This window comes from Balaenoptera ricei, chromosome 2 (genome assembly GCF_028023285.1).
Source record: "Balaenoptera ricei isolate mBalRic1 chromosome 2, mBalRic1.hap2, whole genome shotgun sequence".
In the NCBI taxonomy this organism is placed as follows: domain Eukaryota; kingdom Metazoa; phylum Chordata; class Mammalia; order Artiodactyla; family Balaenopteridae; genus Balaenoptera; species Balaenoptera ricei.
Genome location: NC_082640.1, coordinates 178,320,519 through 178,333,272, shown reverse-complemented (window position 1 = coordinate 178,333,272; position 12,754 = coordinate 178,320,519). Strand labels below are relative to the sequence as shown.

The 12,754-nt window shown below is 50.8% G+C and overlaps 1 protein-coding gene across 1 annotated transcript; it reads left to right on the top strand.

The window, feature by feature from the left end:
• The first annotated feature begins 8,740 nt into the window (after positions 1-8,740).
• GSC (goosecoid homeobox) lies at positions 8,741-10,554 on the top strand. The gene is made up of 3 exons (XM_059915843.1): positions 8,741-9,124; positions 9,592-9,851; positions 10,158-10,554. The coding sequence occupies exons 1-3, from the start codon at positions 8,770-8,772 to the stop codon at positions 10,311-10,313; spliced, it is 771 nt and encodes a 256-aa protein (XP_059771826.1). The 5' UTR covers positions 8,741-8,769; the 3' UTR covers positions 10,314-10,554.
• The last annotated feature ends 2,200 nt before the right edge of the window (positions 10,555-12,754 follow it).

Here is a 12,754-nt window from a genome sequence, read left to right as displayed (position 1 = left end):
ATGGCTTTGGAGCTAAACAGAGCTGAGTTCAAATCCAGACCTCAGCTGGATGACTTGGGCAGACTCAGGACCCGATCTGACCTTGCTGTCCTACCTGTAACAGGAGACAGTAACAGGGCCCACCTCCCAGGAGGGCAGTGGCCATCCACTGAGCACGCGGAGATGGTCCCCTCCTTCACCCTTCCTTTCGGGCAGGGCTTTCAGAATTTTGTGCCAGGTCCATTTGCTCCATTTTCTGGAACAACCAGATTAGCATGGTCATGGCTAGTCCTCATACTAGGTTCTATGGCTTGATGCCCTGGGATGCAGATGTTTGCTCTCAGTTAGAACATGAACCCATAAAGAGGCAATTTGTTACTAGGTTGGGAGGCTAGTTCAGCCCCGACAGAGATCCGAGGAGTGAGATTTCACAGTGACTCCAGCTTTGTGAGCGAGAAGTATTCAATGAGGAACTTCCCTGAAATGTGGAGTGGGGGCATTCGCCGCACATATTCAATATCCATCTTTTGTCAGAAGTGCTGGAATTCCTTTGCCAAGCAGAGCTGCTTTTCAAAGCAACTTTACCCCTCTGCTCCTCCTTTATTGAAGGACTTGAACGGTGAACAAGTTATTTTAAAAATTATTTGAAGTCAAACATTCACTGGATCAACCCGGTTTAACTTGGAAAGCTACTTTCTGAGGGTTTTGGAAAAAAAAAAAAAAAAAAGAAAGAAAGAAAGAAAGAAAGAATGCCCACGGCTTAAATCAGAATGTGGATAGCATTATCAAAAACTTATGTTGCTGTCTCAAAGTCAACTGGAGATACTTTAAGATCCAAATAATTCCAGAATTCTAGAGTTTCAGAGAAAGTATTGTCATTAGTTGGGCATGAACGTGTTTTGCCATCACCATTTCATTTGCAAATACTGTGTTGACCTACTCGGCAGAACCAAAAATGACTATATCTACAAACCTTCTGAGAGGGGAGTGAAATGTTCTTAGGGGACCTATTTTTAAAAAAATCCTGCGAGGTATCATGTAGAGAAGAGGGGGTCTTTTCAGCTCAACTGTCCTACATTTGGCTCGTATACTGAATTCCCCAAGCCATCATTACTACGAACAGACTACTTTCCCCACATAATACATAAATTACACCAACCCAATGACATGGGAGATAGACTCTTGTGATTTTAAAACCAAGACCTTCTGGTCTGCAGAAAGAATTTTACTGCTAAGTGAAACCAAATCCTCATCGTGGATCAAGCATCCTTCAGTTTTTGTCCCTGACTGCAGGTAGATACCCCAAACAAGAAAATGTACACAAACTCCAGAAAGGAGGTGACCAGGGAGCGGCTTTGGAATTGACTGGCCCAGAAATGATCAGTGTACAAAAATGAAGGCGCAAGGGGTTGAGGGAGGAGGGTTATGCAAATGTGAGAAAGTGAGGAAGGTGGTAGATTCCAAAATTCCTCATCTCCTGGCTAAAGAAAAGACAATGAAAGCCCCAACACAAGTCAAACTGAAAGCTGACGCTCTTCCTGAGAATTCTCCTCCTTTTTCCCATCACAGGCAAGCAGAGAAGAAATGAATTATCCAGACAGGCTGGTAAGGGCTCAGCCTCCTCTGCCCAAGGCAAGCCCAGGCTATAGTTGAGTCACAGCATCAGATCCTTCGGATGGTGGGACTGAGCAGGTGACATGACCAGTGACCTCTGAAAATGGTTTTGTTTGTTTGTCTCCATTTCCCGTGACTCTACCTGACTGTTTAGTCTAAGGAAGCCTTGATTTCTGCATCTAACCAGTGGGCAAGGGAGTCTAGCTGCTTCTTTAAAAAGCAGATGGGAATTTATGGGCCCAAGTAAGTGCCCTTCTAGAAGTTCAGAAAGCTATTCAAAACCGCAGACAAACAGAGATGTTGGAGTCTCCTCCAGTGACTACTTTGAAGAACAAGACACATCTGGGAATGTGCTTGTTAGTTTCCTTACTCCAATGTTTAAAAAGAATCAACAATGCTATCTAATATAAATTTCAATCCAGATCTTAAGATGACGTACCAGCAAATGACCATTTTATCGAGTCCTCTTTAAAAAGATGAATACAATAACAAAGTTCCACATTACACATATCTTTACTGATAATAACCTTCCTAGATCCATAGCTTTATACACGTAATGTGGCCATCCAGGCATGGCTATCTTTTCATATAATTTTCAGTTTATTTTACAACATTCTTTCCTTCAAAAAAAAAAGCCCCCTCAATTTCCCAAATTATCTTTTAAGTATTAAGTGTCCCTCTTTTACCCAAAATACAGATCTTGCCTAGCTAACTTTGATCACGAATACATTTTGGGGGGTAAGTTTCTCAAAGTTAATCAGCTAAAAGCTCCAGAACTATTTTATTAGCAAATCAATTGTTTTTCCAAGAACTTTAAAACTACAGCAAAGGAAAAACAGATTACCCTTATTCATTTCAAAATGGATAGAAAGGTTAGGCAGGAGGGTAGACCGCTTAGAAAAAAAAAAAAACAAAAAAATCCGCTTGGTGCGTTCTTTATGTCATGAAATATGTCCTCTCTTTCCGGTTTGCTGACCACAATATGATGTGATGGAATGCATAAAAAATGTAAATAAAATACCTCCTCCTGTCTCTCTCTCAGCCAGTCTTTTTTCTTAATTACATTTCTCCCCAGCACCATCTTTACAAAGAGAATCTCAGTTTGCTCTGAAGGCTCAAATGTATACAAAGAAACACTCCGTTGCCTCCTGTTCTCTCTCCCCCCAATTCCTCCAAAACGTCACAAAAGGGGCGATGTCTCTCAGAAAGTCTGTGTATGACAAAGCTGACTTGGAGGATAAATATGGGCAGGACCGGGAGAACAGAAGGGAAGGAGCAGCCTTAGCTCTGCCACCGGGATCCGGAAGTCAATGTGTGTAGCCCCGTCTAGCACTTGAGCAGCCCACCCTCCAATCCACATTCCAACGCTTATTTATGGGAGGCGGATATATTAGCAACAAATGGGTTTATGCAGATTTATACCTGTTTCAGGAACCCTGGCAGTGCAGAGCGGTCTCTTAATTGTGCCCTGCGCCAGCTTTGCATCTCCCAGCAGGAGCCTCCCACCCTGAAAGACCCCCGTGCATGGCTCAGTGCTGTAATTTGTGTCCAGTGATTTTGTGCCCAGGATGATTCTCCTCCGAGACTGAGTGATTTTTTTTTTTTTCATCTTAATGTGACATGGAACCATTTCACTGGTAGCATCCTGAAGTGATACCTAGATTTTTAACACCTATTTGTGTGTTGGACTAAGACAAGCGTTTAATGACATGCCAGTCAGTCCCAGCTCTGCTTAAGTGTCCCCTCAGCCAGGCCGGTTTAAAGAAAGATGACATAAAAGGTTCTTTAATAACTATGGTTTATCCATTTCTCTCAGATAGTAAGTGGCACGTTCTCACCTCATTTGCAGCTTTTAATCCCAAATGGACATTGCTTTTGAAATATCCCCTTTCTTTCTTTCTTTCCTTCCTTTTTTTTTTTTTTTTTCTCCCTGAGGCTGCCACTTGAAAGTTGAAATCTAGCAAGAAAGTAATGGTAGGTGCCAGCTTTCTGAATTACAGGGTGACTGCCTGAACTGATCCTAAAAAGCAAGTGTCTTTTTTATACCGCATAAAAGGCTGAAATGTTTACATATCAAAAGGCTATAGGCCAATTTCTGTCAAAATTACACATGAAGTTAAGCAGTACAAGCAATTTATTTAAACACTAGTCATTGTAGAAAAATTCAAAACCATATGCTCTTTTAGCAGTTTTTCACAAATGCATTTGACCCATGACTTGGCTAGACATACAAGCTTCATAATTTACTCTAAATTTCAAATCCCCTTGACGTTTAAATAAAAGATCTTCATTAATGAGGTTTACATGAATGAAAACTTTAGAAGCTGATATCGGTTAGCGAGGGGCTTCGGGAACCGTCTGTGCAATCGCTCTAATTTTCAAATGACTGACTTTGCTAATCATTTCAAGAGAAAGTTCCACTGAGAACAAATTATCGTCATTTGCATTCTGTGATTTGCAAAAGCAACGGCGCAGTCACTTTGAAACAAACTTTGGTAAATAGCTCGGCTGAAAGCGGATTTCTGCAACCCTGGAAAACTAGAGCTTTTTTTTTTTTTTTTTTTTTCTGATGCCTTGGGAACGCGTCATTTTTCGACACCCTCTCCTTCTCCCCCAGTGTTATGAGTTTTCCTAACACCTTGATTATTTTGTCCTCAGGGGCTAGGTGGGTTTATTTGGAATTTCCAAAATCTCCAGCAAAATTCAGCTAGCAAGCTTCCCTAAGTCGGGCTGAAAGCCGGAGACCCAGCCCTCCTAAGCGCTTCCCCTTAGAGGGGTGGCATTTGCGCTTCGTGTTCAACTCCATCCACCCAACCTCACACGGAAAATCCCCTGGGGCTCCCGAAGGTGTCTTCGAGGGAGCAGCAGGGCGGTGGAGCGGGTTTTGCGCACTGGTTTCGAGACACTGGATTTTGTTTTTAAGTCCAAATGTAAACAATAAAACCGATAAGCGCTGTGCAAACTGCGCGGGTCTCTACGCTGCGCCCTGGCTGCAGCCGGGTCTGCGCATTGTTCCCAATTCCTCTGACCCGGCTAATTCGCCCTGCGAGGGGGGCTCCGTACCTTTGAAAAGGACACGCCAGATTTTTGCACGTGCCACGAAAAATCCTACTTAAACGCATCCGATTGTGAACTCTGCTCTGTGACCGGGCAAGAGGCTGAAAGAATTAAGAAAAGAAAGTTCCTGGAACGAACCGTAAGAAGCTGGGGCCACATATACATTTTTCTTTTTATAGCCATGTGTGTGTGTGTGTGTGTGTTTGTGTGTGTGTGTGTGTTTGTATGGGTAGCGGGGCAACAGTTTTCTCCATGAAATATCTTTGGGCAGGAGGAGACACCCAGATGCACACTCCAAACTTGGGCACTCGGTTTGAAATCAGAGAAGCAATTTAATCTACGCTCTGTGAATCAATTTAAGGATGATCGCAGTGCAAAAGCGTCTGGATAGATGCTGAACCGCAAATATACCTTATGCATGTGGAATCCGCTGATCTATTCTTTAATATTTTAAAAATGAGGGCTATTACCAGGGTGACTGAATCCTCAACAAACACATTTTCATAGACTTCTGCGTGGTGATTGCTTTGTGTGAAATCGTGTTTGGGTGATAATAGGGAAAATCAGGAGCGTGTTTACTGCATTTCCGATCTAAGCGCTCGCCGGCCCCTCCAGACGCTCCTGGTCCTCCCATGCTGAGCGGCGCTTGCAGGGCGACAAACAATCGCTTAGCAACACGAGGCAGGCAATTTGCGTGCGTCGTATTTGTTATTCCAATGGCACCGAGCAACGCGAGGCTACTGATTGTTTGTTTAGCGCGCTGTGGACACTTGTGGGTTTCGGCCCTGCGGAGGAGGCGCAGCGCCCCTGACTGCCTTCCACGGCTCTCGCCTCCCTACCGCCTCAGAGGACCGTCTTTGGATTGAGGGGCAACCTGAAGGAAGAGACCCCATCGCATCGGGGTGAGCTCCCCCCGAGAGCCCTCTGAATAACTGGAGTGGGGTGGCCTCGGGGTCCCTGTGACTTCTTCCCGGAAAGCCACCACCCACGGCAAGACAGAGCTTTCAGCCTTGCATTTCCTCATCTTAGACCCGGCTGATACAGAGACCCTGCCCTCAGGTGGGGGTGGGGACAGCAGGCTCCTTTGTCCCAATGAAAAGTTCTAGAAATGCTTCTAATTTCAGTCTCCTTGGCAAACGGGGGACAACTGCCCAGCCTCATTAAATGTTCGGGTTGTAAGGGACCCAATGAAGGTTGGCATTGGTTCAATAACTTAAAAACCTGAGGCCTGGAGAGGAGGGATGATTTGCAAGGTGGCAACGTTAGGTCTAGAACTGTGACGCTGCAGGCTCGCTGCACCCCCTGCTCTTCCTTCCAGGAATCGGATGGCACAGTGGGAAGGCTGCAGAAAAACGAGGGGCGAAGCTTAGGGCTTTGCTAAATCTGATTATTAAAGAGAACTCTGTGCCCAGTGGAAGGAAGCAGGACGGCGTGTCGCAAGTTAAGAGAGGAGGTTGCCTTATTTAAAAATTCGGAGGCACGCTGAGATCTGAGGCTGAAGTCGCCCCGTGGTGCTGCTCCGAGCACTTTTGCAGAAACCCACGAGGAATACGCCCCGCTTTCCCACTGTACTTCTGCCAATGCCTGACTCATCAAAGGTCTTGAAAGATCCACACGCGCGCGCGCGCACCGCTGCGTGCGCCCAGCCACGAACACAAACGCAGCCAGAGTCCCTGCTAAAGTTGCAGCCTCTAGTCGTGTTCCATCATTTGCCCTGTAGAATTAAACTCGGAAAAGGTTGGCGGGGAATGTGTGTGTCCAGAACCTACCTGGTGATTTTTAAGTCTTTAAGAACAGGGGGGGAAAAAAAAAAAAGCTTCCATCCCTAGTTAGTGGGAGAGGGAGAGGCGATACACTTCTTTCCCTAGATCTGACCTCTCTTGGGGGGGGGGGCGCGGGGGGGTTACACTCCTTCCTCTGGGAGCGGTGTTTATTGTAAAAAAAAAAAAAAAATCCAGCGCATCCCCAAATTGAGACCCATCTGCGTCCTACCCTAATCTCCTCCTACAACCACTTCTAAGTTGCTCAGCACTCGTAGAAGCAAAGCTCTCAAGCCACGAGCGGGTGAGCGCGTGGGCATGAGGGCGCCGAGGTCCACGCGGGGAGGCCCAGGAGGAGAAGCGCCACCGCCTAGCTTCTGCCGATCAGCGCTGCGCGCCTCCGGAGTTCTACGCGCAGGCAGGACCAAACCTCCGCGCAATCTCTCCTCTGACCCGAAACCAGCAATTAAGTACCCTTTCCCCTTTGCCTCAGAGCCACGGAGGAGGCAGCCCACATACTTAGCCGTAGTGCGGCAACTTCAGATACTCTTGCTGGGGCCCCAGGTTAATTAGCCAGTAAGAAATAGCGAAAAATGGGCGTGAGTTAAAGTCGGCCATCCTTCGGGAAACCCGAGGTGCCCCGGTACCCCGGCGCTAGGCAGTCTCGCCTGGGCCCGGCACTGCCTTTTCCCCTGGAGTGGCCGGAGTTGCCTGCGCGAAGGGCCGAGAAAGTACGGCTCTGCAAGACCGGGACTTGCGCCGGGCTCGAAGGACCTCGGGGGCTGCTTTCGTTCCGCGCCCAGCGTATCCTACCTTCCCGCAGGGCGCTCGGCCGCCTGCGCTCCGTCGTGGACCGGCCGCGCCTCCAGCAGCTCCGGCTGACGGGCCGTGACGCGCCGAGGATCCGGCAAATCACCGTGGCCGCCTGCCGAGAGCAGAGCAGAACTTCGGCCAGGCCACCGGGGCCCAGGGATGCCAGCTTAGGCCTGCCAGGGGAAGGACAGCTTAGGGGGCCTGTCCCAGTCAGGGAATCAGCAAGTCGAAAGGGAAAAATGCGATTCAATTGTTGGGAAAGGGGACAGAGAATCCCTAAAGTCCCATTTTTTGTATTTTGCACTGAAAACAAAAACGGTTAAGGGAGAAGACACCCTACTTCCGAAAAAAAAAAAATTAAAGAAAACCAAACACGAAACCTACTGACACCCACGCAGGAGGCAGTTGGAAGCATCGCTTCTGACTGCTACTCTGGGTGGCGAATTTTAAAGTAGTGGATGAATTTGGTCTCCGCTGTGTAAGGGCCTAGGGACTGCTATGCTAGTTTTCAGACCCAAAGTGACTGCAAAAAATAAAAAAAATCTATCTATATGTGTGTGTATATATATATATATATATATATATATATATATATATATATATATATATATACACACACACACACACACAATTAAGAACCACGATGCACTTCTTTCGTCGTTTTGTCATTACAAATTTTGGCGTTTGCAAAAACAAAAGGGTTTTTTTTTGGGGGGGTAACCAATTCCATTCGGAAGAGGATGTCAAGATAAAAAACAGAGGTGAAATTAGGCGGCCAGTGCATGGGGGCCGAAGGAAGAGCGGAATTTCAAACTTGCTTGATTGAGGCCGCAGCCCCTCACATTTTCTAAAACAAAACACATTCCGAAAGGAAAAGAAAAATGTAGCCCCAAAGTAAAACTGGCCACAATGAATTTGAGTTTCATGGAGAGGAAATCGCACCCAGTAATAGGACCCAATCTGAGGAAAAAAGGTGGGGGGCGGAGAGGTCGGCAGAGGGAGTTGTTAACGGCAGCCTCACGGTGGAATTAATGAGATTAACCGGGGCAATTAGGATGCCCGCCCAGCTCCGCCGGCCCGCGGCGGGGCGGCTGAATGGAAAAGATTAGGTTAATTTCATTAATTCGCAATCCACAATCTATTTTCAGGCCCCCGTAGCCCCCTCCCCTTGGCACCTCTTCCCCTCCCCCTCTGTTCAAGCCCCCCCACCCAAAGGAACAGAAAGGGCCAAATCTGGTTCTGTTTGTCATCTGCATATTACCAGGAACTAAATCCAGGATGACGTCGACTCAGTATAAAACCAACAAGAGGTTCAGCTGGTCTAAACTCCGTCCTACCCGCGAGTTGAGTTCGGCAAACGCTGCAGCGAGGGGAGGGCGGGAGGAGGGAGAGCGGACGCAGGGGGCGGGGAGGGGCGCGGGGCTGCGCGCTCGCCGGCTCTCTCTTTCGGTTTGGTCCGCCGCGGGAGGAGCGTGGACCCCCCCACTTTGAGGCTTTTTCCTCGGCGCGTCCCCGCCGCCCCCCGGTCCCGGCGCGGGGCTTGGGGATGCCCGCCAGCATGTTCAGCATCGACAACATCCTGGCCGCCCGGCCGCGCTGCAAGGACTCGGTGCTGCCGGTGGCGCCCAGCGCCGCGGCTCCCGTCGTCTTCCCGGCCCTGCACGGGGACTCGCTCTACGGCGCCGGCGGCGGCGCCTCCTCGGACTATGGCGCCTTCTACCCGCGCCCCGTGGCCCCCGGCGGCGCAGGCCTCCCGGCCGCGGTCGGCGGCTCCCGCCTGGGCTACAACAACTACTTCTACGGGCAGCTGCACGTGCAGGCGGCACCCGTGGGCCCGGCCTGCTGCGGGGCCGTGCCGCCGCTGGGTGCCCAGCAGTGCTCCTGCGTCCCGACGCCCCCAGGTAGGGTCGCGCTCGCGCCGGCCTCGGCCTCGGCGGCCGGCCGCGGTCCTCAGCGCCCGGGACGTGGGTGGGCGGTGGCGCTCGCCTTTTTCACTTTGTACAAACTTTTCTCCTCTTGCAAACCTGCCCCCACCCGACCCCCGTCTTTTCGTGGATCGGGCGCAGGCGTTTGCACACTTGCTGCAAACTTTAGGCGAGAGTTAGCGGAGACTGTAACAGTGTCTGCTTGGAGGAGACTTGTAGGATTTTAGAATTTAGCCTTTTAGGATTCCCTAACCGGCTTTGGGCGTGTGCGGGTGGACGCGGTCGCACGGTCCCCCGGTTCCTCACACCCTGTTTTCCGCGCACCCCATTTCCCAGCACCCCCTTGCAGACGATTTTAAATCCGGAGTGGGTCGCGGGCGGGCGGGCGTGTGCGCGCGTGGTGGCAACGGAGGCGGCTGACCGTACGCCTTACTCTGTCGCAGGCTACGAGGGCCCCGGCTCGGTGCTGGTGTCCCCTGTGCCGCACCAGATGCTGCCCTACATGAACGTGGGCACCCTGTCGCGCACCGAGCTGCAGCTCCTCAACCAGCTGCATTGCCGGCGGAAGCGGCGGCACCGCACCATCTTCACCGACGAGCAGCTCGAGGCTCTGGAGAACCTCTTCCAGGAGACCAAGTACCCAGACGTGGGTACCCGCGAGCAGCTGGCCCGGAAGGTGCACCTCCGCGAGGAGAAAGTGGAGGTAGGCGCGGGACCCCGCCGGGGCGCGCCCCACGGCCCTTCCCAGCGAAATAAGGCTCCAGACGGGTTTGCTCAGCTCTCCTTGGGTCTCCCTGCTCTTTAAAAACATCCCAGCAGCGGCCTGGAGGGCGCTTTAGGCCCAGGAAGTTGGATGAAAATACGGAAGCGGGAGCGGGTCTCCTTTTGATGGCGTGCGCGCGGGGTCCCCGGGTTCCCTCTCCACGCCGGGGACGTCCCGGAGGTGCCCGGGCATGGCGGGGGCGCGCCTTTGATCCTAACCGTTGTTTCGTCCTCCGTTGCGCAACAGGTCTGGTTTAAAAACCGCCGCGCCAAATGGAGGCGGCAGAAGCGGTCCTCGTCGGAGGAGTCGGAAAACGCCGAGAAGTGGAACAAGACATCGTCGAAGGCGTCGCCTGAGAAGAGGGAAGAGGAAGGTAAAAGCGATTTGGACTCGGACAGCTGACGGCCGCGGGCCGGCCGTGGCCCTTGCCTAACTCGAAGGACTTGCACACCCAGACGATGCTACTTTCTTGCACACGCGCTGCCTTGCGGGAGGGGGGTCGAGAACGAGGAACGAGGAGCTGTAAATAGTGTACCGTCCGGAGGGTGGGCGCCTGGGGTCGGGCCGCGCCGGGGCTTGCTGCCCCGAAGTCCGAGGCCGCCGGCGACTCGCTCCCCACCGTAGTATTTATAGTTAAATTAACGGTGACAATACAATAAAGTGACGGCGATGTATACGGGCCACATTCTGTATTTCGTACCCCACCGCCAGCACCATCTGAGGCCCACACACACACAAAAAAATCTGGTTAGTCTATAGCTTCAAAAGGAAAACTGGGCAGCTCTGATCTGCCCAAAAAAGAAAAAAAAAGAGAGAGAGAGACAGAAGGTCTGGGTACGAATGGTCACAGGACCGGGTGTCCTGGTTTAAACTTCGTCTGTAGGTTTCCGGGCAGGGGTGGAGAGTGGCATTGCCGGCTTGTCTGGGGGAGGTAGCGTTGCCCCTGCAAGCAGGCTGCCTGGGATTCCTCTTCCCCCTCGCCCGTGGGCAGAGCCAGGACCGTTTTCCTCCTTGCTGCCCATGGGATAGCGGATAAGCAGGATCTGCTTGGAGTTGAGGGATCCTGGCAGCGTCTCCAGAGTCCGTTTAGGCTGCTCACCCGGCCCTGCTCCCGCGAAATCCCCAGACCTAAGGCGGCGGGTCCGCGTGGAATTAGGCAGGCATGCTCTCTCTCCAGAAGCTTTCCTGGGTCTTTCCTGGTCTCTCTCGCCGCTCCCCTCCTCCCCGGCGAAAGTTTCTGCCCCACAGCCCTGCTGGGCAGCCCAGAGCTGTGCGCCCAAGAGCCCAGTGGGGAGCCTGCCGGTGCGGGGGCCCATCGTGCTTCTCCCTGGGAGTTTGGGATGACCAGGTGCCCATCCTGAGCCCTGCATGCTGTCCGCCTTCCGGGCCTAGAGCACACCAGCGGCTGTGGCAGAGTCATAGCAAGGTGGGAGTGCTGAGCCTTTGGCTTTCTCTGCCTACTGTCTCTGCTCTGCACCTGATGGGGCCAGAGTAGGAGAAGCCCCGGAGCGGCTGGGGCGCTGGTCAGTAGCTTGGGAAGGCCTGGAGAAGCCTCCCGATGGTGCTGGAGAAGCGCTGGGGGCGAAGATGAGAGCATGCATTCTGTACGTTTCTCCAGACCATGGGGAGGATGGAGTGGAGGCCAAGGGCCAGCAGGAATGGCTTTTAATGTGTTAAACTTTATTGGGTTTGCACTAAATTCATTTTATAGACAAGGAAGCTCAGGTTAAGAGAGCGTCCCGACGTGTCTGCTGCCGAGGAGGTGAGCTCGTCCCTTCTCCTGGGCGGCCTCCGTCCCTTCTCCTGGGCGGCCTCCGGCAAGGAGCACAGCACACACAAAGTAACCTTTTTTTTTTTTTTTTTTTTTTTTCCTTTTACAAGAAGCAGTAGGTTTTTTTTTTATAGCATTTATCAGGTTTAAAAGGTAGAAGTGACTCTTGGAGCAGGTGAAAGCACTTAGGAAATAAGGAGTGGCCCCCAAACAGCACCTTTTAAATAAAGAGGATCCATAAATGAAGGAGGTGGGGAGCAGTTTGGAGACCAGGTCTGCCTCAAGGGGCAAGATTGCCTTGGTTCCTCTCCAGACTCCGTCATTTGTGACGTTGGGCAAATGACTGAACCTCCCCCTGTGCCTCACCTTCCATGACTGTAAAATGGGCACAGTAATAACATCTGCCTTTCAGGGGGGTTGTGGACATGAGGCACTATCTATCTCATTAAAGGTAGAATGACACCTAGTACGGGGGAATCTTTCATGGCTACTTATTTGTTCTTAATGTGATTATGACATATTATGTCAGACATAGCACTTCAAGATTTATGTACATTATCTCATTTTACCTTTCACGTACTCTGAGATGGGGAATGTTTTCACCGTTTTACAGACGAGGAACCTAAGGTTCAGAAAGGTTAAATACTTTTTAACAACATTCAGCTTGTAAGAAATAAAGGGGAGACAGCATCTTCGCCCAAGTAAATCTTATATTGTAATTGGAAATGTTTCCATTAATGTCACTTCTGGTGAGAAATACTCAAAGAAGCTGTTCCATTAATTTCAAATGAATCTTGCAATGGCCATTATGGTACCTCCTCGTTAGATATCGGACTCCCAGGGGGAGAGCCTTGCCTGCCCGACACCCCTTCTGTATCACTGTTCCGAGGTGCTGCTGTCTGTCTCATTTAGAGAGGGGTGAGCCCTGTCTTCCACCCTTCCTCCAGTACTCCCTTAGTCTAGAACATTCTGACATACAACAGAAGCAGGCAGCATCATTTCACCCTGAGAAATCTGACGTCTCCAGAACTCTATAACCTCCTGTGTGTCTTTCTCCACAGCTTGTCCCTAG

Bases quoted from the DNA above. Each gene is read 5' to 3' on its own strand.
- GSC (XM_059915843.1), top strand. From the start codon at position 8,770: ATGCCCGCCAGCATGTTCAGCATCGACAACATCCTGGCCGCCCGGCCG. The intron at 9,125-9,591 runs GTAGGGTCGCGC...ACTCTGTCGCAG, and splicing joins CTGCGTCCCGACGCCCCCAG to GCTACGAGGGCCCCGGCTCG. The intron at 9,852-10,157 runs GTAGGCGCGGGA...GTTGCGCAACAG, and splicing joins TCCGCGAGGAGAAAGTGGAG to GTCTGGTTTAAAAACCGCCG.